At 39.2% G+C, this 25295-nt stretch overlaps 1 protein-coding gene across 7 annotated transcripts; it reads left to right on the plus strand.

Annotated features, from left to right (window-relative positions):
• Positions 1–457: 457 nt before the first annotated feature.
• Positions 458–23678, plus strand: synpo2a (synaptopodin 2a). 7 transcript variants are annotated; one of them, XM_078936079.1, is made up of 5 exons: positions 458–693; positions 9763–9914; positions 11630–12390; positions 13712–16677; positions 20198–23678. In XM_078936079.1, exons 1-5 carry the CDS (start codon positions 586–588, stop codon positions 20777–20779), a joined length of 4569 nt encoding a protein of 1522 aa, XP_078792205.1. In that variant the 5' UTR covers positions 458–585; the 3' UTR covers positions 20780–23678. The 7 variants fall into 7 exon arrangements, with proteins under 7 accessions (XP_078792205.1, XP_078792207.1, XP_023804645.1 ...); XM_078936081.1 differs by having other exon boundaries at positions 13712–16617; XM_078936080.1 differs by lacking the exon at positions 458–693 and adding an exon at positions 757–1185.
• The last annotated feature ends 1617 nt before the right edge of the window (positions 23679–25295 follow it).

Raw genomic sequence — 25295 nt, forward strand, 5'->3', positions numbered from 1 at the left:
GTGAACGAGGAGTACCCATACACACGTCAGCAGCAAGACTGTGGAGCTGAATGGTGCCTCAGGACATAATAAAAGTACTTTTGAAGCATTACTAATTAGTGATTGAAAAGCACATATTATTTCACAGCATGATGAAAATAACGCCATCTTAATTTTATTTGAATTAGGAGTTTCATTAAAAAATTAAATGAAAATTACCTGTTCTTTTTGCATTTAGAAATACACAGTTTTCTATTTGTGTTTTCTTATTGCCTTGGTAACTGAAAGTTAATCAAAAAGTTTTAAAATACGTTTTTATCATTATTTCAATATACTGTTTCTATAGGCTTTGAGGTTTAACAAAAAAGGGCATTAATTGAACTTTAGTTGATGGTGCTGCTTGGTGATGCGCAGCGTGATAAGGCTGCATCTGGAGCGTTAAACCACTGGTTGCATGCACCCTCTGCAGGCGTGTCCGGCGCCGTGACGCATTCAGAGGCGGGCAGGACTCAACTGGAACTCAGAGGATGAGGATAACGCAGCGGTAGGGAGGTGGAGGTGATCTCTGCGCAGAGCTGTGGAAGTTTGGCTGAGGAGCTGCGCATCATGGGCACTGGAGATTACGTCTGCGTAACGCTGAGCGGAGCTGCACCCTGGGGATTCTCCCTGGCAGAGGGAGAAGTTGACAACCAAAGGTCTTTTCTGGTCTCCCAGGTATGCATATGTGCGTCCGTCTCGGTTTAAAGCGCAACTGAATACAAAAAATGTTTATTTTTCTTGAAATTTGCCATCCAAATAGTCATTAAGTTGTATTTCTAGTTTTTATTAGTTATTTTGTTACCTGTGGGTAGTTTCATACCTGACAGAAATGTTTGGAATTTCCAAAATTAGAAAAAAAAGGCCTTTTCTTGACTGAAAACCAGAATGGGACAGTCTTCAGAGTGCATTTTTGTGCGCATTGGCCATGTTTTGGTGAGAGATTCTCCAGCACCCTTATATGGTCAAGGCTAAGAGAGAGTGCGAGGCTCATGGCAGTGTAATCCATCATGCATTACAGAGCTTCAAGCAAATAAGCAGAGCAGTATTTAGAAGGAAATCAGCCACATGTGGGTGCTCACGCTGCTGCAAACAAGCAGACTTATTCTTCAAACTCTTGTTAGGACCAAAACAAGATCACAAGTAGAACTTGGACTTCGTGAGTTAAAGGTTTGCTGAGTTTTAAAAAGTTTGAAAATTTTAGTTTAACCTGATAAGTTTATGAACATCAAGAAGGATTTTAATCAATTTTTTTTACTGCCAAAGAGTTACTTTTCTATGTGCTGCGACCTTATTTACACTCTCTGGATGCACTTTGAAGCACAAAATCAATGGTCTAATTTAGATTTATGTTTGAGTTTTGCCTCCCAAATAGATCTTTTTCTTTTTTTCTTTTATGGGACCATTAAGTTCATCTTACCTTTGCAGGTTTTGTTGCTGCTGTTAAATGCATGTTTAATGCAGTTCGTGAATTCAGAACAATCTATTTTGCAGCATTCAAAGCAGTAAACCATGCGCCTTTAATCTGAAAAACTTCATACTTACTGTAGACGCACAAATCTACCCTTGGGCCATAACCTAAACGGTAAACAGTTTTTTTTTTTTTTTTGCTGCCTTCCTCTGATGACAGGTGACACTTTTGTTTTTGTTAATTTTTATGATTGTCCTTTTTTTTATATTAAATAAATAAATACAATCTTTTGACCTGAGTAACTAAGCTTACGACCCACTCCAATCATCTTTTGATCAATTTTTAAATTGATAATAGTGATCCAGTGATCTTTTAATTATGATTATGTCGTTTTAGCCCAAATTAAAAAAAAAAAAAAGTTGTTTTCCAGGACATAGTTTTTGCAGAGTGGAAGGAATTTATTTTGAAATTCACCTCTAAGTCGTGGATGGAACTGCTGGGTCAGAGCAACACCGCCCCCACTCCCTGTCACCCATCTGTTTACACGCTCTCCCGCTATCTCACAGCCCCTCACACCCCCAACCGAACATTTTCCAGTGCAAAAAAAATGGCGAGCATTATTGGAGCAATCCAGCCGTACAGTTTTGATCCAGATACCAGCTCAGACGAGAAAAACAAAGACGTGCATGGATCTGTTTGTCTGCAAGTGGATGCATTGGGGGAGCAGGGAGCTCGTGAGTATTTTCCTCATAACAAATACGCCCTTTTTTCATCAGCTCCTCATTCACAACCGTTTGAATTAAGAATTACTCAGAAATACAATTTTAAGATTAATTTTCTTTATGTACGTCCATCATCAGAAAAATGCCACAAGAATGTGTTAAAAACACCATTATTATCAGCAAATCTTTAATGGCAATTTGTTTAAATCCAAATAGGACACAAAAATCTTTAAGTGAAAGGATTCAGTGCTCAGTCAGATGCACACTGATTAATATTTTAGGGGAAACTTAAGAAAAATTTAGGCTAAGAAGAATCATCAGAATAGTTGTAAAACAGTGCCTTTTAAGTATTTGTCTAAAAATAGTAAATTATGCTTTTATTTATCGGAACAGAGTGATGGCGGTTTATGGAGGATAGCTCAGTGCTTGTGGTCTCCACTCTTGAAATGTTCTCTCCAAATAAGGAGTCTGTATTTGTTATGGCGTCTTCACCTGAGTTTGAAATTTATGGGGTGACTACCAGCAGCACGGGAGAAAAACATTTTTTTTTTTTTTTTTTTTTACATCTGCTTTGCTGCAGACCAGAGAGACGCTTTCTGATGTAAAGGTGCATTAATGCTGAACAGATTTTCTTCCATTAGAGACATTTATTCCTCCTGCCAAACAAACTGAGAAACAGTTTGGCCTGATTGCTCAAGTTTTTCATCTTGGTGTTCAGAATGTCGTCATGGATCCGATCAGACATGAAAATTTCCCAATTTAGAGACTTTCCGTGTGTGCATAATCTATAATCTAATACTTTTCCCATAAATTTAAACCGTAGACTAAATAGTCTTCTTTTTTTTCCAGGGGTGTTTTAAAAAAAGCAAAAGAGGCCTCTTGTTGCTGATGTTCCAGTCCTAATTGAGCACCACGGGAACGTCCTTAAGCTGTCAAGCAATCAGGAAAATGCCATTGCCTCTGTCATTTTGTTGTGTTTTCCTGCTACGCTCCAGTACGAGAGTTGTGGCTTTGCACATTATCTCGCTTCCTGGAAAAGAAACTGAAACATCCAAAGAACTGCTTTAAAAATCCGGCTGTCGATTTATTTCAGTTTGCTGGCATGAATCTAAGTAAAGTTTGGTCTGACAGTTCAGAAAGTGGCACAATAACAGAGGAGCGTGTAATGATTGCTTTCTGCACGGCAAACTGCTCCAGGCTTTAAGATTTCTATCCAGCGAAAGTGGCTTATCTTTTTTTTTCAGCACATTTTTGTGATGGAAAGATTTGATGCTATTAAGTAAAACATAGTTCTGGTATTTGCTCCATGGACATATTTATATGGACCAAATTTCTCATTGGAAATGTTGGTTTAAAGGACCCATATTACGCTTTTCTTAAGCCTTTCAGAGGAAACAATATCCATTTATTTGATAATATATTACTTTTGGTACACTATGGAATGAATTTTTTTCTTAAAAATGAGTTATTTGCGCAGCTCTTTTTCCTACCCGGAAGTAAGACGACTTGATCTCTGAGGCACGGCCTTTTGCTCCTTGTGGGTCCCGCCCATTTCATGAAGCAACTCAGACGTTGTGACGTCTCAGCAGCATATCTGAGTTTTTCCCACCAAAAAAACAACATTGGAACTTTTGCAAAGACGGATGTGCATGTTGTGCATAGAAAAGGAAAGTGCCAATCATCACTAGCTCCATGGGGACAGTGTGTGTTTGTGTTAGTCTGGGGGCGGGGCTGGCAGCACATACTCTTCCTGGAAGGGGCTGTTCTCACTGGTCTACATCACAATGTGAGAACCCCCTTGTTTTTGTGGGTTGGGAGGGGCTGGTGGTCAGAGCTCAGGTTTTTAGAGGAATCCTCAGAGATGCCTGAATGGATTAAAATACCACTTTGGGGTTGTTTTTGGTGAGGAATGAACATTATAATACACTTAAAAGCTCAAAAAAGTAGATTTTTTCTTTAAATCAAGGCCCTTTAAACATTTTTATTTTTTTTTTATTTTTTTAGGGGGTTGGGGTTGCCATTTTATTCAGTCAAAAAGGACCAATTATTATAGTTTGTGTTGCTGCAAAATGTCATTTCTTGATTATGTGTTAATATTTATTTATTTTATTTTCCAAAATAAATAATGCCTCAGATGAGTTTTGACCTTAATGATCTTCTTAGGGTGAAAATTACTTGTCGATGTTGTTTAAATATGTTTTTTAACATTTGGCACGGAAAAAGCATGACTACTGTTCCTAGAAATGATCTGCTCCAACATCGCCCCGCCTCCCCCTTGGAACTGCTGACTGGAATTGAATTATGCTGCACGCGAGGGGGATGTGAAAATACAAATGCAATCCCCTCTTTGCATTTTCACTTTAATTATGTCACAGAATGAGTGGTGTTGAAGAAGAAAATAAAAGCACTTTGGAGGATGGATTTTTAATTTCATTTTTGAATTGATGCTGTTACAATGTGAAAATGAAAATCCCTTTCTGTTAGTCAATTTTAATTGTAAATTTAGATCTGTCTAATTGAATTTTGCTTCACATTTACTAGAGAACATTTTGAAAATGAAATGTCAAATACCATTTTCTTTATCATTTTAATTTAGTGACAGAATGAGCGGTGTTGAAGAAGAAAAAGAGTATTGATTGAGTTTTTCCTTTTATTTTTGAGTCAACAAACTAGCTTCATTTTGAAAATGAAAAAGAATTTCTAGTATTGACTTTTATTTGCAGTTATGCTACAGAAATGCTTCCATAAACATTCAGCAATGATTAGGGAAATGCAAAGTTGAGTAACTGAGAACTAAAAGACCCAACAATGAATTCAAATGTTTGGTCTCTCTTTTATGATCAAATAACATTTCATTGAAATAAATATTTTACCCAACATTAAAACTTTCATATATTTCTTAAAGGAACACATCTGTAAGGCTAGTTTAAATCCTAAAAGGAGATTCAAGGAGCTTTTGTCTCACACTTTTTGCCTGCCATCGTTAGCTGAGTGGCTGCTTCTTGCCCCTTACTCTCCCCTTCTGCCTCTGACACTCTGGTCAGAGGCCCCAAGTGAAAAATTGATGAAAAAAACAAACACATTTTTCAAAATGGCGGCTTTCCTGTTGGTTTATCTTCATAGTAACCACTTTAAAAAAATAAAAATATTCTAGGGGATTTTGAAATATTTTTGGAGCCCCATAAGAGATGTTGGCACCATTTCATTTTTTATGACGAATTCTTCCGATTTCATCTTTTTTTGGAGGAGGAGGAGGGTGGGAGTTGTAAGAAAGTAAGAAAGAAGAATTGCAAAAAACATTCTGGTCTGTGTAGTTCAGGACATAATAAAAGAAAATACATTTATGGACGCAGCTTAAAATATTTCATATTAAACTAATCAGACGCCTTTATTTATAGCACAATAAAAGTCTTTTAATGTAGTTTGGGGGTCCAGCAGTGGAAAGCTTTAGAACAATTGAGTAACAACGGAGGAGCGAGTTGTTGCAATGTGAATCTTTTCCACATTGTTACCTGCAAAGCAGCTGGAAAGTATTTTCCAAAAAAACAAAATTGCTGAAAGCTGTGAAAGGCAGGAACCACTCAGCGCTGTGGAGCCACAGTGACATGCAGTTTGATGCTTCCTGTGATTTTCTGTCACCTTCCAGTTTTTGGCACGGATCATTTAGAAACAGCTGTCCGGACAGAGCATTGCCTAAACCAGATGGATTGGAGTTTTTTTTTTAAAAATCTGCGCCCCTGCAACTCTTCCTCTCATGTCTTCAAACTGCAGCATTCACCTTTTAAATGTGCTGAGCTGGTCTTTACAAGCAGCACATTTCAAACGGGTTTTCGACAATAAATGGGACCTTCTCTGAGCTCTGACATGGTGTGTATCTTTGAGCTGAAGGAGAGACAGTGGTGAAAATGTTTTGTCTCCTTTTTTGGAGCACAAATGGCTCGCGGTGACATTCCGGACAAATCCATCCTCCCTAAGGTGAGGTGTAAGTCTCTGTGGAGTGGCACTCTGACTGCCTTATAGGGCTTGTTTAACTGCTGCTAACTCTTAAAATCTGCTGCTAAGATACAGTTGACAAGTTTATACGAAAGTTAGCAGCTATGTAAAGTAACTTGTGGACTTTGTTTTATTTATTTTGCTGTTTTATTGTCCTGAATCTTGGTTTTGTTGAATTTAAGGCTTTGAGTGGATGGTACTCTATCTATTTTTGCATGTAAATGACAAAAAAAGACCACAAATTATGTTGTTTCTCCTCCTAATTTCAGTTCAAGTCTCCTGTCATTGCAAAACATGTTCGTGCACTGCCATCTAGTGGTCAGAATTCTGTACAGCAGGTTTCCAAATGAGGACCATGATGAAAAATGTAGTTTTTTAAGTTCTTTTTTGTTATTATTCAAATAATTTACTTTGTTAACTTTTACATTGATCAATAAAGATATTTGTGTTTATATCAGTGTGTAGTTTTTAGGTCTTGTAACCCTTGTGCTATCCTAGGCACTTTAACATTGGGAGATGGGTCATCTAGACCCACTAGACAGTGCTCTGAACTTTTTTCTTCAATGATTTGTGATCTTCACTGGTGTCCATGGATTACAGGAAATCCTCTTCACCTTTATCCACCTTTGTCAGGGCAGGGATAAGACGTCAATGTAAGGGTGGGGTCATAGGATAGCACAATATGTGCACTCTGGAAATAGGACCTTTGAAAAGCTCAGATTGTATTTAAAATAGTGAATAGAGCAATAAATAACTATTTTCTATCTTTTTAAATTATTTTTAGTGATGCTTAAATCCAAAATTCTTTGTAAGATAAAGGAGGGGAAAAAGGGTACACTGTGGAGCAGCGGTCATCTTGACTTGTAGTGAGAAGGTTTGAATCCTCTCTGTGTGGAGTTTGCATGTTCTCCTCATGGGTTTTCTGTGGGCACCCGCCGTCCTCCCACAGTCCAAAAACATGCTTCATAGGCTAATAGATTTGCCCCTATTTGTGCACGTGAGTGTGAACGTGTGAGTGTGTGGCCCTGCAACAGACTGGCGGCCGCTCTCCACCTAGCAGTAGCTGGGAGAGGGATTTAGAGAGTTCTAATAATGGACAGAGTGAAGATAAAGAAAAGAAAAATCCAACATTGCAGCTACCTTAACAAAGACACATTCATTGATTAATGCAACATCATCACTCATTCTCTGGACATTTTTCTGCAGGAAATTCTTGACAGGAAATGCTGTGAATCAAGACATATCCAGTGTGAACCTCTGAAGAAAAAGTTATGGACAGCTAAAAAAATGTAAAAATAAATGTTCAGAACTGCTTACAAACTATAGAAACTGCAGAATGCTTTCACACCTTTAACCTCAAGCAAACTACCTATAGGGCTTTATTTTTGTGATCTTTACTGTTGTCTACAGTTGCGAGGTTAAAGTGACAATTAAATCCCCTGGAAGCACCGGTGACCTTTAGCACAACAGTTATGGTCGTTCCCACTTATAAATCCTTTTGTTAAAGAACCATTTGGCTGAAGGAACCAATTACACGGGAATGAAACCATCGGTCACTGGTTTAACTCTGGCAAGGAAGTGCCCTTTAAATGGATGAGTGCTATTCTGGCCCACTGCTCTAACACAGATGGTGCAGATGCAATTAAAGAGGAGATTGAGACTTCTTTTAGTTCAGTTCAGTTAACCCAGCAATAAATACACTAAAAAAGCATAAAAAGGAAGGAGGGGAAAAAAGTCTTCGTAGTCCTGTTTTTAAAAGGTTCTCAAATGGAAAATGTTCTCTTTTTCATGATCGTTTTTTTAATAACTTAAAATATATATTTTATTAGTTTTGGGGTGTGTGTCGTAGTAAGAGGGCAATTATTTTGGGTGGTTTTCCCAAACAGAGTGTTTTTTTGAGTTTTTTAATAATGATAATAATACATTAGATTTATATGGCGCCTTTCTTGACGCCTAAGGTCGCTTCGCAGTACATAAGATAAATAAAAGCATAAAAACAGTAACTCAACAATAACACACTTTTGTGCCTTTTTTCCCCATGTTGCGTTCACACCGTCCTCTGCAACTCACGTTCAAGTGACCACTTCCAATGACAAGTCTATGTAAACGTGTGTTTTGGGCTTTTGCTTTCAAAACTCCTGCATTCATGTGTTGCTACACAAGTTTTTCTGTTCGTCTTCAGGCTTTATGTACAAAATGTGTAGCCAATGAACACACTTTGAAGGTTAAACCAGGCTGAACTTTGACCCATCAGGGACTCGGATTTGGTGGTAACGTGACGTGTGGGAGGCGTCCCATTTCAGTTTAAAAAAGGGTCAACCATTTGAAAATTGATCATGGAGGCGAAATTGAATCGATTAGTTCAAAAGGGGCCCAAGTCCAAGAGGTTTGTTTTTCCAGGAAATGATTTGAATTGCATAGCTTAAAGGGAGGCTACACCAAATGATTAATACTTTACCCAGATTTACCACCAGTTCATAGCTTACAAATGCTATAATATGAAGCACCTCACTTTTATAATTTCAGAGGACTAGCAAATTAAAGGGCGGCAGTGGCTCAGGCGGTTGAGCAGGTTGTCCAATGATCGAAGAGTCGGCCCAGCCAACTGTTGTTGTGTCCTTGGGCAAGACACTTCACCCTCCTTGCCTCCAGTGCAGCTCCACTGGTGTGTGAATGTGCATGAATGATACCGGTGATGGTCAGAGGGGCCGTAGGCGCGAACTGGCAGCCACACCTCTGTCAGTCTGCCTCAGGGCAGCTGTGGCTACAACAGTAGCTTATCATCACCAAGTATGAATGAGGAGTGAATGAATAATGGATACACTGTAAGCGCTTTGAGCGTCTGGAAAAGCGCAGATAAATCTAATCCATTATTATTATTCAAGTCTCTGGACTTGGGCCCTACTTGAATTAAACAGGGGAGCTACCATATTGGATAACTAGTGCTGCCATCTATGGGATAAAGCTAAACCCATACAAGAGAGGCCCAACTCCAGAAATTTTGCACTTAACCCTTGTGCTATCTTAGATGACCCCACCCTTACATTGACGTGTTCTCCCTACCATGACAAAGGTGGACAAAGGTGGAAAGATTTCATGTAATCCATGGACACCAGTGAAGATCACAAATCATTGAAGAAAAAAGTGGGTCTAGATGACCCAACTCCCAATGTTACAGTGCCTAGGATAGCACAAGGGTTAATGTTTTTTAAATGTCAAGCATAGTCAATACATTACAACGGACTTGGGACTTTTTTGCACATAATCAGATAGCGTTTCCCTTGAAAACCATAGAACATGTAATATCTCTATTTTAAAAAATTGTGGACTTGGGCCCCTTTTGAACTAACCAATTCAATTGATTATTGCAGCTTGTGCCCGGCTGGAATTCTGAGACAGAAAAAAACCTGGAGCAAGATTCATGAGATTTGCACTGATTATTTGCACTTGCATTAGAGTCAGCCGCTGTAAGGGGGCTTTTAACCCATCCTGCTCATCTTCTAGTTAAAGGAAGTACTCAGAGATGTGGATTTTAGTGGGTGATTTGGCCCACTTATGACTTGGACTTGTTGTCAGTTATTACATGTCTTTTGTTTTGTTTTTTTAATCTACTGTTTGCAGGTGGAGCAGGGTGGCCGGGCCTTCCTGGCTGGAATACAAGACGGGGATGTGGTGGTGTCCATCAACGGGAAACCATGTGCTGATCTAACACTTTTACGAGCATCTGCTCTTATCGACACTTCAACTGACAGCTTGCAGTTATGTCTCAAAAGGTAGTTATAACAACAAAAACTCAGTAAATAAATAAGGTATTCTAAAAAGGGAAAATCATCAAAGCTGTAAAGCAGAGGAACATCGTAGAATCTTGGTGTTTACAGAGTGGGACGAAACAACTTCAGAATTATTAAATTTGCATTATGCGTTGTTGCTTTAGGATCTGTGTTCTTTTAAATCGCCAGTGTTCGTCCACAAAAGCAGGTGTGTCTGTCTAAATATATCTTTCTGTTATGACATAAAAAAGAGAAAAATTGTATTTTTGTTGTTTATGTAGCATTTTTCTCATGATGGAGGACATATGAAAAAAGGAATTTAAGATTGAAATTGCATTTGTGAGTATTTCTTTATCAAAATCGTTGTGAATCAGGAGCAGATGAAAAAAATGCAGATGGAAAAAAGTCCTATTTGTGACGTAAAACAATAATCTGGATGGGCCACAAGCTCCCTGCTCCGATCCATTCTGATGCATCCACTTGTAGAGAAATAGATCCATGTTCGTCTTCATTTTCTTTTGTCTGAGCTGCCATCTGGCTCAGAAATGTACAGCTGGATAGCTCCAATCTTGTTCAACATTTTAGTTTCACCAGCAATGTTAGGTTGAGGTTGTGAAGGACTTTAAGCTAGCAGGAGAGTGCGTAAACAGAGAGCACTCAGTATGGGTGACGGGAAGGGGGGTGTTTCTCTGCACCAACAGAGGCAAATTTCTGATGAACAAAAACTATGTCTTATAGAATGAATTTTAGATTTTGGTTAAAAATGGTAAAATCCTAACTAATACACCACGGGAAAAGGTTTTTACAATAGATTAAAATATGATCAGAGTGGGTCTTTAAGTTGCTTCACTTTTTAGTCATCACAAATTTAACAAGATAACTTTTTTTTGCTATTTGGACTTTGTGGTAAAAGAATAACCATTGACAGATTTTTTTTTCCTGTGAGTCTCTTTTTAGTGCACTTGAACATAAAAAATAGATAAAAAGTTCTTTAGGTGTGATCACTATTTACTTTGGCTTTCTGAATTTTTGATGAGACAGACTTAATTGGTGATTTGGCATGTGACTATGGTACAGAATTTTTTAAATAACAAGGAGAGTTTTTATTAATTTAAGGAGCTGATTCTAGAGTAAAAAAATGAACTTACCCCAAAAACCTACACTGATAATCTCATGATCTATTTTCAAAGTGTTCCCGGTGGCCTTTAATTATGATTATGCCTCTTTTAGCCAAAATAACAAAACAAAAACAAAATAGGTGTTTTCTTTGACATAGTTTCTCAGAGCAGCAGATGTTTGTTAGAAATTCACCTCTGAGTTGTGAGAGGGACTGCTGGTGCCCCCCTTCCTCTCCTTGTTGCTGAAAACTCTCTCTTTACACTGTCTCCAACTGCCTGGCTGCCTCTGGCACCCCCCAAACTAACATTACCGGTGCGGCAAAAATGGCAAGCAATACTGGAGCCGACGAGGAAAACGAAGATGTACAGTAACGATTATATTTTCTACGCAACAAGAACAATCCATTTCAAACTGCATTTTTAACTGCTCCTAATTTACGACAATTTGAATATAGAAACACTCAGAAATACATTTTTAAGATTGAATTTTCTCCATTATTGGAAAAATGCTGCAAGAATTTCAAAAGTTTGTTCTAAATGACTTGACGAAGTGCACCGTTTCTCCAAGTCTCATTGCTGTTCTCTTCCCTTCTTTGACAGAAACGTCTTCATCCCAGCAGAAAGGCTTGAATCTGAAGGGAGGAGCCTGTCAAGCGAGGTTCTAGAAAGCACCACCCTTAACATCTTCTCTCCAGATCACAGGTTCCAGTTACCAAAGGAGCTCTATATTTCTGAGTCCCGACACGAGGCTGACTTTGGACATTCGGAAAATGACACAGATTCCCCTAAAACCTCCCAGCTTTGTTCAGTCCAGCAAGACACATCCTCATGTGAGAATCAAGGAAGCAATCACGAAGAGGGAGCAGAGTGGTCTGTCTCACCTGGAGACATACTGGAGCTGCAGGTGTCTCTGTCTAAGCAAACCTTGAGCGACGCAGGCAGCACAGCCCTGGGAAGTGCTCATGGGATCGAGGGGGAATTTTCAAAAAGAGAAGTCATCAAAGCGCTACACAAGACGACGGCAACATCTCTCTGCACGCCATGCCCCGTCAGGGAGCCGCTTGGCCAGCACGGTGTGGTGGTCACTCCAACCTCGATGCTGGGACAGGTGGAGGTCATTCTGCAGCAGCCGGCAGCATCAGGAGCAGGGAGGGGCATCCTGAGCGTGGGTGGCCCGAAGGTCAGCGAAAGCCTTGGATCCCAAAGTGAAAGACAGGAAGGAGGAGGGATCAGTGAGGGGGTCCCGGGGTCCTTCACTATCTCATTTAAAACTCCATCAGAGGAGGCGTCAGGAGAAGAGCAGGGCTCCGATTCTGAGGGGGATCAAGAAAAGCCCAGCAAACATCACGCAAGACATGCTCGTGAGTAATTCTTGAACCATTTTTATTTGTATCTTCAAGTAGGATGCCTTTCTGCATAATTTTTAGCCTTGAAATGGATCAACTGCTGCTGTTGGATGCACTTGTCGACATGTGTGCATCCCAAAGCCTGACACACTATGTGTGTAATCCTTAAAATAGTTATGGGGGCCTCTTTCTTTGAATGAAAGCTGATACAAAAAAGGTGTAACAGGGATTTTTACCAATTTAATGAGCATATTGAACAATCAGCAATAAAACAAATGGAACACTGAGCTGATCCTTTGCTGCTACGCTTCAGGAAATATTCTGACCTGTGCAGCAAGAAGTGTCTTGATGGTAAATTTGGACTCTGTTGAAGACACAAATATAACTCCACCACGCTGACGATGCCTGCAGAAGTAGCTCTTTGACAGACACCAGCATGTGCCTCCGTCAGACCGTTACCTGATCCTTTCAAACCAGCTCTTTAACTGAGGTCCAAAAGTGAGTCTGTTGCTCACTCCCGTTGTTTCCTCCTTCTTAAAGTTAGTCGTGCAGGAAGATGATAAAGTAAGCCTGCTTGATATTATCCTATTGGCTTGCATTTTTTGGGGGGGGGCGAGGGTCCAGATTAAACCAGCAAATGTTATTGAGTTACTTGTGAATTTACAGATTGGGATTTGTGCTTGCTATTTTTCTTGCATCGGGGATATTTTTAGTTTCTGTTGGAGTGAAAAATTGCTGTAAGGACACTTAGAGGGTGGATTATGCAGAGTTTACGCAGAGAGCTTTTAATTCTTGTGGTAGTTAATAATATACTATAATATGATGATATAGCTCAATCGGTGTAGAGCTACAGGCAGACATTTTCTATGAAGTGTGAATAATTTGGGGATTTTTATTGCGTGTTTGGAGCTTGTCAATCACATTTTATGTGTTATTATCCGTCTGTGTGTAGAATGTTGACACGAGTATTAAGTTGGAACAATTTCTTTCTTTTACTGTTTCATAGTAATAATTGTTCGGATATTATTTTTCAAAATAAGCTAAGAGTGAAAAAAACCTTGGCAAATAACTTTTTGCTTTAACAATTGTGGTTTTTATTAGAAGTGAGGATATTAAGAAGTTGGTTTTAACTTTCTAACTGTTTTACCTATTAAATGGGTCAATAAGTAAATAAATTTTTTACTGTATTCTTGAAAAACAGTCCATTTTTCTTTGTCAAAGATCAGGCTTTCAACTCTTGTACTCCATTGTGGGCAGTTAGGAAATTGATTTACAGTTTCAGTTTGTAAAGCTATTCTGACCAGTCTAATTTAGGATTTTTTCATTTTCTTTACAGGACTCAGGCGCAAGGACAGCATTTCTGAGAAACAGTTGAAGGAGGCAAAGTCCAAATGTAAACGTATAGCTCTCCTTCTCACTGCTGCTCCATCAAATCCTAATAACAAAGGGGTGTTGATGTTTAAAAAGCACCGCCAGAGGGCCAAGAAATACACTCTCGTGAGCTACGGCACAGGGGAAGACGAACAGGAGTACAGCGACGAAGAGGACGAGGAAAACGGAGACATCAAGCAAGAAATCCCTGCTGCTGAAATCACTTTTTTAGCTACTATTAATTCTGCAACAGACAAAACTTTTATCAGAGATGCTACAAGTAGCAAGTGCGTGCTGAATTTTAATTTGGACAAAGCTCTCATGGACATTGAACAAAACTTGCAAAACCAAGCAGAGATGGAATGTTTGCCTGAAACCAAAGGCAAGGGTGCCCTAATGTTTGCTCAGCGCCGTCTGAGGATGGATGAGATTTCTGCTGAACACGAGGAGCTCAGGCGCCAAGGAATGCCTGTGGAAGCAGTGCAGGAGACGAACAAGAGGGCTGCGGAGCTCTCATTTATGCAGTCTGCAACAGAGGGCCGCACTTACATGGATGTAAATATTCACCAGCAAAGCCAACAGCAATATCAGCAGTATCAAGAGCAACAGTACTATGAGCAACAACAGAACTACCAACAGCAGCATCAATACCAACAATTTCAGCAGCAGCAGTACGAGCAAAGTCAATATCAACAACAGCAAATCTATCAGCAGCAACAGCAGCAGCAGCAGCAGCAACAATATCTTCAAGAGCAGAAGCAAATGCAGCAGTATCCTGCAATCATCAACGGCACAAATCAACAACAAGCCAATGAAATTCAAAGTTCCTTTAACAATCTTTCTGCCAAGCCTTTTGCAGCAGAAAACATGGTGGCGACACCCTATTCTCACGGGGCAAGTGGGACCATTCAGGATTTTGCGGCTCAAGGAGAGCAAATAGCCTCCCGTGATGAGCGTATATCTACCCCTGCTATCAAGACCAGCTTTCTGCAGGATGCAAGACGAAGAAATACGGGTAAACCTATGTTCACATTTAAAGAAGCTCCAAAAATGTCCCCTAACCCTGAGCTGCTGAACCTCCTCAACAGGAGTGATAAAAAGTTGGGCTTTGAGTCAGGACCGGAGGAAGACTATCTCAGCCTTGGGGCTGAGGCTTGCAATTTCCTCCAGTCTCAAAGAGTTAAACCAAAGATTCCTCCACCAGTTGCTCCAAAGCCTGTGATCAACCCCAACTCTCCGGCTTGGTCTCCACAGATAGAAGCAGCCAACCAGAACATGCCTCAGTGTGCTGAAAATAGTATATCCACACCTGCTGTTGCCCCCACTGAAAACACTGCCCCTACTCCAGAACTAGAGCCAACCATTGCACCTGCCGTAGAACACCCCCCCCCTCTCGCTCCACATGAAACTCCTGCCAATGCTGTAACAGAAAAGCAGCATGCATGGCCTCCCACAGAGACAGAATCCCAGCAGCAGCCTTTGCAAGTGACACTTCCAGAGGAAAATATGGAGATGAAGCCTTCTTTGCAGGCCGAGTCCTCCCAGAAGACAACTTGGATTGCAAAACAAGCGCAAACCCAGCAACAGTCACCTGCTGGTTGGCACCCACCTCAAGTGAAGGAACCACCCTCAGGTCAGACTCCCACGCAACCTTCATGGGTAACACATCAGCCTGCTCAGAGCCAAGCACAGCCTCAGACTCCCACAAGTACTTGGACCCCCCAAAGCCAGCCAAACTGGAGCCATCCTCAAGGACAAATTCAAAGCCAGCCTCAGCCACCCTGGATTAAGCCACAAGAAGAACCACAGTCTCAACAACAGCACCAGGTTCAGTCATCTTGGGCACAGACCAATGAACAGCAACAGTCCCAACAAATTCAGCCAGCATGGTTACAAACCCAAGAACATCCACAGCAACAAGCCCAGAACCAGTGGACACACCTTTCACAAATGGACTCCCAACAACAAGCCCCATGGGTGCAGCAACCTCAGCAAAAAGTGCAACCACCGTGGGTTCAACAAGTTCAGCAAGAACCCCAGCCACAGCCACCATGGGTTCAACAACCACAGCATCAGGCTTTGCAACAATCGTGGGCACAACCCCAAGCATCACATCAGCCTCAGCAAACATGGGTCTCAGGACAGCCTCAACATCAGCTCTCTGTTGATGCTTGGGGCCAATCACAGATCCAGGTTCAAGTTCAGCCACCATGGATCCAAGCAGCCCAGCCACCATCTCAACCTCAACCACATCCCCAGCCACAGCCACAACCTAAAGCTAATCTGAATCCGTGGGCACCTGTACCTGCTCAGGCCCAATCACAGTCTCAATGGGCTCAGCACCCTCTTGAAAATAATCAACACCACATGAATTCATGGAACCAAGAACAAAATCAGCCTCAACATCAGCCACCTTGGGTCCAAACACCCCCAACCCAGTCAACACCATATCCAGGCTGGCAGCAGCAAATTTCCAGTACTCCACCCCAGCCACAAGGGGATACATGGGCACCTGCTCAAACACAGCTTCAGACACATGTGGACTCCTGGACTTCACAGTCACAGCAAACATCGACGAATGTTTCCGTGTCTAAAATCAACAACCGCCCCTCTCCTAAACCTTGGCAGCCACTACAAAATACATCACAAAACCTGGCCACGCCTCCTCCACCCAGACGAATGCAATCATTTACTATTGGGCAAAGACCATTACCTATCAACCCCATGGCCACAGTCCTAAATCCTAAATCTTCTCCAGGTTCAGCTTTTGAGATGCCAGTGGTTAAAGGGAAAGGAGCTGATATGTTCGCCAAGAGGCAGTCTCGTATGGAGAAGTTTGTTGTGGACTCTGAAACTGTGGAAGCAAACAAGGCAAGCCGATCAACATCACCAGCTGCTTCTTTACCGAATGAATGGAAATATACTTCCAATGTACGTGCTCCCCCTCCACGAGCATATAATCCTATTCAATCTCCATTGTATCCTCCTGCTGCATCCAAACAACCCGCTGCAGCCAGTCCTTCAACCAAAGCAAAGAAAAAAGACCAAGAGAAACAGACACCTGCCCCTAAGCCTCTAAATGTTATTGATGTCATGAAGCATCAACCATATCAGTTGGATTCTTCACTTTTTATCTTTGGCCCAGGAGCAGAGGCTGTCAAGCCCCCCATTTCAAAACCCAGCCCTCCCAATCCACCTAATGAAAACCAACCAATTACGTATGGGCAAACTGCCCCAGTCCAGCAAACTGGACCATACAGCTCCCCGTATCCCCAACAAGCCTTTGGGATGCCCATGCAGCCTCCAATGCATGATAGCCTTTATCAGCAAGCTCAAGCTAATGTTTATCCTTATCAGCAGCCTTCAGGTGGTCAATACCCACAACAATATAACCAACAATACCAGCAACCTGCTCAACCTTCTTATCATCCCCAGTCCCCTCAGCCTTCAAACTCTCCCTATTCACAGCCTCTACAGGCTGCTTACCAGCCAGCAAACAGCCCTCCTTATATGGCACCTCCGCCTGTACCCTATGAGCAACAATCCACCAGTTGCTACATTGCCCCGAGTTTCCCTGTGGTTGGTAGAGCGGATTCTGTATCAGGGGGTAGCAATGCAGCTGCTCCCAGGCCAAAGTTTACAGCTAACAAAAGCTCAGCTCAGGTGTGGAAACCTGCAGCGGCTGAAAAAGAATGATTCTCATAGGATCTTGGCAGTCTTATAGACTATTTGGATCAAAAAATGTGTGATCTTACAGAAAACTGCAAAGTAAAGGATTTGGAACTTGCAAAGAAAACTTGCTCCTGCAAAACCTCTGTTCATCTCATAGCTCATATTATTTAATAGAGCTTGTTGTTAATAGAGATGTTTTACAGTTTTTAAATCACAAGTAAGTAATGACTGATACATAAGAATAACAAAATGGAAAATTCTAAGGTGTATAGTAGTCCTAATTCTACCTATATTATTTTATTGTTAAGGGCCTAAAAATCTATTTTTTGTGAAACCTTTTAAAAATTATTTCTTTTGAATTGGTCTAAAATAATGATGGTGTGAGAATGTAGGGGAGTTTTTTACTGGGCATGACGCAAACATAATTGCGAGTGATAATGAAATCAGAAGAAAATGTGAAAGCTGGAAGGTTATTTATAAAAACTAAAGATAAAAAGTCCTCCTTATTTTATCCAAAGATAGTACTTTCCCTAGAGAGATAACAGTCAATGTTTAGCATTTTGCAGAAGCGAAGCTAAAACAAAAAACAAGTTTAACTTAGATAAGGAGGAGGTTATAAAAGAAGGGTGTGGTTTGAAAGTTTTAATGATACGATCAAACTTCAGGAAGGTCAAATATATTTAACAGAGATAGAGATTCTGGGTTGTGATGACGCACAAAGGTTTCCTTTCTTTTTCCTCACTGCTCTCTTCTCATCTTTTAATACTTAAGTGGGCACTTCTCATTTTAAGCTTTAAGCAGGTGTTGCATCATGTTAAATACTATATTTAAACTGCCTCAGGAGAGGTCTAATTTAGAGGTCCACAGAGAGGCTCGGATTTCAACTCGAGCCAAAAACCACAACCTCTAAGATCTTCACTTTATCCTTTCGTAACAGTAACTTTTCCATTTGGAGTTAATGCATCTTTCTCCATTGTTTTATATATATATATATTTGAGCAGATCCGGTATTGTGTCTTAATAGTTACAAATGACTCTTTTCGCAGATCTTTTGTTCCTCATATTCTATTTTTTTTTCCTTTTTGTGTGTTCTTCTTCATTGTGCACTTTCTGTGTGACTCAGTGCCATTAAACTGTCTGTTTTCCTTGTTTTGCCTCCTTTTCGTTTCTCTTTTGAGTATTTCTTTTGTCCCTTTCCTCACACTATATAAAAAATAAAAAAAACAGTTGGAAAAACAAATGGGACCCCCCCTCCCCCCATTTTTTAAAGAGCTGAGGTAGGTGCTAGAGAAGCACATTCCGACCCGATGACTGCCTGATGACACATTTATGAAGGATATTATTAGCAATGGGACTTACTGTGATCTCACTAGATGATTCTGGAGGTCAAGTGAGTTATGAAATATAGATGTCTATGGTGTCACTCATTTTAAAACAGGTTTTTAATATTAGATGATTATGGCAGAAAAGAATCGTATTCATTCACTGGCTCATTTTCAGCACTGAGGTTAAACAAAATTGGCAGTCTTTTTAGATTTCAATTGATAGAAGTCAAGAACAAATGAAATAAGGCGTTTAAAATAAAAAAATACAATTTTATTTTAGCCACAGTTTAACACACGGTTAGGGCTGTCAATGTATTTTTATTTTATGTTATTTTATTTTATCTTACTTGTCCTGTCCGACAACTGAGCAAACAGATAAGAGCTGAAGGCCTCTTGTGTTGGTCAGATTGTACTATTAAAATAGGAGGTTATGCATCCTCTGATAGCCAAGGTGTATATTTTTATAAACCCCTTTTGGCTTTTTTTTGTTTTTTGTTTTTAATTTTATGCTTATATATATATATATATATATATATATATATATATATATATATATATATATATATATATATATATATATAAATTTTTTTTTACACAGGGAAAAGAGAAGGGAATAGTATGGGAAAAAAGTGTGTGGGGGGGGTTGAAATAGAAGTAATGAGAAACGGGGAGAAAGTAAGGGGATACGAGTGACAAGCTGCTAATTTGAGTAGGTTATGATTTCAAGCTTCTCAACAATGTAATGTCAATTTGAATAGTTTTACACGCCCTATTGCCCCAAAATCTCACATTAAAAATGTGTTTAAACATTGTTTTTATGAAAGCACGAGAGCCATGCACACTAAAAGACAAATATTTCAAAGATGGAAAATGGATTCCTCCCTGTCGCATTCTCCATTTTCCTTTCAAAGACCTCCTTTTTTCCATCTGTGCGTTTTATTTTCTCGTCATTCTTCCACTGCTTTGCACACTCACCAGGTGATGGCAGCAGTGGCCTTTTTCTGCATGTCTACTGTCCTGTAATATGAGAAACCATGAATTTTTCACCTGGCATGACCCTGTGCTGTCTAATCATCTAACGGGACACTTGAGTGTAAAAAATTCACAAGTTACTATTATGTTTCTGTCACCTGTCTCAACCAGAGAAACGAGATACATTCCTACCATTCATTAACAGAGATGACTGTTCTGGGAAAAAACTAAATATTTCTCCTTATTTTGTAAATTTTAAACAAAAATAACTATTAATTGTTTATCTTTTTTGCCATTCATTTGCAACTTTAAGTCTTATGTAAGAGTATATTGCTGGGGTACAAAAATAGAGTTTTTAAAGAGTCATGGTATCAATCGCTTTGACTATTTTAAATACCAATTTTGAATTCATACATGTTAAAAAAAAAAAAGCTTTTCTAAAATTTTAATGAATAACTGCATGTTTGGATTTCTCTTTACAGACAATTGGCAGGAGCTTCTCCCTTTCCCCGCTAGCCAGAGTACCATCTACAGGTCAAAAATCAGCTTCTGCTTCCTCCCTTCCTAAGCTTCCAACCTGGGATTTCATCGCTCCCCCATCGTGGCAGACATCCGGGTTGGAGAAAGGCTTCAAGCTGCCTACCCCCTGGGAGGCTGCCTCTCGGCATCCCTTGGGCCTGGTTGATGAGGCTTTTCAGGGCCTCCAACAATCCCTTGCGTCGAAAGTCCACTTGGCAGCCCAGCGCAAAATCCTGCCTGAGCCACCGGCAGAGTGGAAGGCCAGAGTTTCTTATCAAACTCCTCACAAAACAGGCAACCAGACTTGGAGCCAAAGCTGTAGTAAGAGTCCAAATCTGCTTCCATCATTTGTGTCCCCGACAAGAAGGCCTGTCCACGCCCCAACAAGTCAGGCAGGTTATAGATCCCTGCCGAGGCAGTGGCAGCCTCACAAGCACGAGGCAAACCCGAGGCCTATGACATCTCCATCTGATTACACCAAACCTGTGGAAAAGTATGCTTACAAGTCTGTTTGCAACAGCTCCACCTGGAGGTGGAGGCAGTAGAATATCTGTCTGTGCTTTTAGTTTTACACACCAGATTCTATCAAGCAATTGCAGGAGTGGACATGTGGAAAAGTCTGTTTGTTTTGCAAACAATACAGTACTAGTATGCATGTTTTGTTTAAAAAAATACTTTTGGTTGAATAATTTAGTTAGCATGTGTCACAGAAGAAAAGACTAAAAGCTTGTGCAACTTTGGAGGTTATTTTTTCAAGTTATTAGGTCACTGCTTCTTTTTGGTAAATACTCTGAAGTCATTGAATTTAAGAACTGGACCAAGTATAGTGTGACCTCACCCATGGAAAATTAACGTTCAAAGTGAGACCACATACTTTTGAGGCATCTGATTGGTCAATTTATGACTTCAATAACTTGCACTACAGAAGAAATATGAAAACAAATTAGAATTGGTAAAAACATATTTAAAATAAGTAACAGATAGATTGACTAAGGAATAGCTGTTTATTTCTCAATAGAAGTCTTTGAGATTTTGGCTTCCGATTTGGAACGCAAGGGGGAGGGGCCACTCAGTCCAGTTCTCAAATACAGTCAGGCTAGAATATATAGTCACCAGCAAGGGTTAACTTTAACATGTGGAACGTCACATAGAATACTTAAACACTTTTAGAGTTCAAGTGTGGGGGAAAAAAATCCATCGATCCATTTTTATAAACTTACTTAATCCTGTTGAGGGTTTATGGGGATGCTGGAGCCTATCCCAGCCACTGTCGGGTGAAGGTGTGAAAAGATATTGTGGTTGTAAATTAATTATTTAACTGAGGGTAGTGCTACAAATATAGACCAGGGTGTTCCATTAGTAAATATACATTAAGTCCCCACGTTTCCTTTTTGAACTTTACGCAAACCCGGAAGTATGTTCCAGTTCCTTAAAAGCCTATTGGAGGCAGGTTCAAAATGAGTCAATACACCACTGAATGTTAAAAAGCCCATGTTACACCTTATTTTTCTTTTCAAATGTACGCACTTCCAGAGATGTGGGTTATTATTTGAATGAAAGCTAGATTGTCTATTGGGTTAACTCAACGAAGTTTCAAGCTTTACTTTGATTGAATCATTATTTATACAGAACGTTACAACGCCCTCAGGGTGCCAACGTTTTTTACAATGAAGAGAGATAAAAAAAAACTGTAAAATTGAGCAAATTAAGAACAAAAGTTAAAAAAACAACAGCAAAAAAAAAAAAAAGGCAATAAAATACATAAAGACCTCTAATTGCTGTTTTTTAACCTTGTTGAGTTGGGCACAGTTAATTGTAGTCAAGCATCGTTTTTGTCAAAAAAAAATCCATGGATAGTGCCCAAGATTATCTGTTTAGTTTATATTTTTATATGCTAAAAAAAAATTAGCTTTTTTTTTTTTTTTTTAAAACCTTTAAAAATCTGTAAAAGACTTTCTCGGATTGAGGTCACATGCTTTCATTGGCAACATCTCAGATATCAGCTGGTCCCTGGGAGTAAAAGAGATCTGAAGCCACAACAAAACTAAAAGAAAATGATTGAAAATGGACAAAAAAACTCAAGGAGACTGAAGTTTACCATTAGTTTAAAAGCAAGCATTAATTTTGAACTCAACAGAACCAGCATGGCTTAAAATTTACCATTCGATTGAATGAACACTCACTTATACCCCACCGTTCCTCTGTCATTGCTGGTTTACATGAGGGATGTGTATGCACACTTCTGCTTGTCAATGTCAAACCATACACTTCTAATCTTTGATTTTTCATTATTTTAAACTAAATATTCTATATTCTGGTTTATAGACCTTTTCGTTTTTTAAGGGCATATTTTCCTTGAGAACTGCAAAGTTTTTGGTTGCCTGCCTGGTCGTGTCGCTCTTTGTTTGGATTATGTTGGATGATAGTCAAACTGCAGTGACTTTCCCTGCTTCTCCAAAGCTTGTTGGTGTTATTTTTAAATAAAAGTTGATTTATTCTTTTCCGGTTGCGTCACATGCCTGCAAGTCAGCATTTGGATCTTCTTTTAACAGGGAACAGTATCGCTGTGCTGTGCACGTCTGTGAGAGCAATCTTCCTGACAGAGCAGCATCCATTCAGCGTAAAACTGCAGTTTCCCTTGTGTTTTTCTAGCTGTTAGGTTGCAATGTCGAACAAATCATGACCTCTAAGTATTAAGAGATTTAGGGTTATAGCAGGTTTGAGAAGGTTTTTGTGAGACATAGCTAAGGTCTTAACATGCATCAAGTGGGGATTGAGCTCCAGTTAAAATTTAAAAATATGTATTTACTGTTAGAAGAAATGAATGGTGTGAGAGAATTAGGACTCATTAGGTAAAGAAGGAATAAAGACAGGTTTGGAAGTGCATTATTCCTTTATCCTCCTGTCATGATGTTTTGCATCAAACACACTAGTTCTGGGGGATTGTGGTCGTTTTGCTATTTTGTTTGGATTTCATCAGATAAAAACTCGGAATGGGACGTAGGATGTTTTCACAACAGGATCTGTAAAGCCTCAGACGCAATAAGCCGAGTTTTGAACAAAGCGGCGAAAGAGTGAGGGTGAATGCATCTCTTAAAATCGAAATTAAAAAGCTTTTCTGCAAGTTTCAGTTTAAATAATGAGTTATAAAAAAAAAACATCTGAGTTGACTGAGTTCTGATGGTTTAGTGGAAGTTAAAAAAAGGACACTAATTTTGTGTTTGTGTTTGGTTTGGACTTTTGCTCATATTGTTTTTATAATTTCCACATACATATAAAAGATTTAGCGACTTTCACCAAAAGCATTAAAATAATGTTTCAGTTGATATTGATTTGTGTCTCAAAGTGCCCCTTTAAAGTCTAACCATTTTCTTTTGAAAGTGCAGAGTGATTCATTAGCTTTTTGTTCTAAAATCACCAAATAAATAAATTCAAACGGTAAAATGTGTGTTTGTGTTTGTTAACAATTTGCTCTCTCATTAGCTGTTTCTTTGTGGCCAAGCATGTGTTTTTGGAGTAGTTGGTTACATAACAACTCTGGTTGCTATGCTATGTACTTGGTACAGAGGAAAACCACTTGCAGCATTCATTTTTACACTCAATGTTGATTTACCAAACAGCTGAAACGACTTAAGTGAGGAGTTTAGAAGATTTTTGGAAGTTATAATGAAAATGTAGAAAAGTAAAATGTAACGTGTGATTGCTGGTACAGTAATTTTTGTTTTATGATGTTATCTATTCAATTTTTTGTCCTCTGTTGTAAAACACTTTATGATTATTTTTGGGTAATGTTTATTTTAGTTTAGATTAAGTTTAGGTTTGTGTTTAACCCTTGTGCTATCTTAGATGACCCCACCCTTACATTGACGTGTTATTCCTACCATGACAAAGGTGGATAAAGGTAGAAAGATTTCATGTAATCCATGGACACCAGTGAAGATCACAAATCATTGAAGAAAAAAGGTTCAGAGCACTGTCTAGTGAGTCTAGATGACCCAACTCCCACAAGGGTTAAGTTTCTTTTTTGTGTTGTGTTGTGTCGTGCCCAGTCCAGTCCAGTTGAGCTCAAATCAAATCAAACCAAATCAAATCAAATCCAACTTTATTTATAAAAAAACGCTTCTCGTGCCTTGCAAAACTCGAAGTGCTTTACATTTAAAACAAAAAACAGACACAATATTACAAGATAAACCCCAACCATCCAATTTAGTTAAGTTTAGTCAAGTCTTATCATCTCCAGACTAGTCTATTCTAGTTAATTGATTTCAAACACAATATAAAAGCGACAGATAAACAAATATCCTCTCTCTGATAGTGATAGCAATACTCATTCAGTCACTCTATCCTTACTATACATCTTTGACAATATATATATATATATATATATATATATATATATATATATATATATATATATATATATATATATATATATATATATATATATAAATAAGGTATAAAAAACATATATGTTAGAAATGTGTCGTTTAATTTGATCTTTTCAGGTGGTACTAAATAAACTGATCATAATGTAAGTAATTAGTATCACTGTAGTCACTGTAGTGTAAATTAGATCATACTATTTAAGGAAGACTGTCAGACTAGCGTACAGGGCATAAGGATTTTTAAAATCTCAGGGAACTTTTCAATGTTCGTTTAGAAGTTTTTGAAGAGGCTACTTCATTCGTTCTGCCATAACATCTTTAGTTTGCATTGGCTTTTCATTCGTTTACACTGCATAAATAGTCCCCTTAGAAATAAGTAAAAATTTCTTAACCCACTGGCATATTTTATAAGCCAAATATTTGCCAGTGGGAAAATGGTTTTACCAATAATTAATATTGCTAGTCTTTTCAATAACCTAAGTTTTCACAAACTAAGATTATTTTGGTATTAAAAAACTTTCTTGAAAAGATTTTTTTCTTGCCAGACAGAATTTAAGACAATTTTTCTTGAAAGAATTGTCTTTTTACTTTTTCAAGATTCAGTTTTTGTAGTGCAGTACTGCAAGGTGGCCTCACATTTTGGGTAGTTGAGTTGGAGTTGTGTTGGCCATACTTT

Source organism: Oryzias latipes, chromosome 18 (genome assembly GCF_053564925.1).
Source record: "Oryzias latipes strain Hd-rR chromosome 18, Olatipes_Hd-rR_3.1".
NCBI lineage: Eukaryota > Metazoa > Chordata > Actinopteri > Beloniformes > Adrianichthyidae > Oryzias > Oryzias latipes.

Coding starts and splice junctions, on each gene's coding strand:
- synpo2a (XM_023948877.2), top strand. CDS start 586: ATGGGCACTGGAGATTACGTCTGCGTAACGCTGAGCGGAGCTGCACCC. Junction 694..9,762: donor GGTCTTTTCTGGTCTCCCAG/GTATGCATATGT, acceptor TACTGTTTGCAG/GTGGAGCAGGGTGGCCGGGC. Junction 9,915..11,629: donor TTGCAGTTATGTCTCAAAAG/GTAGTTATAACA, acceptor CTTCTTTGACAG/AAACGTCTTCATCCCAGCAG.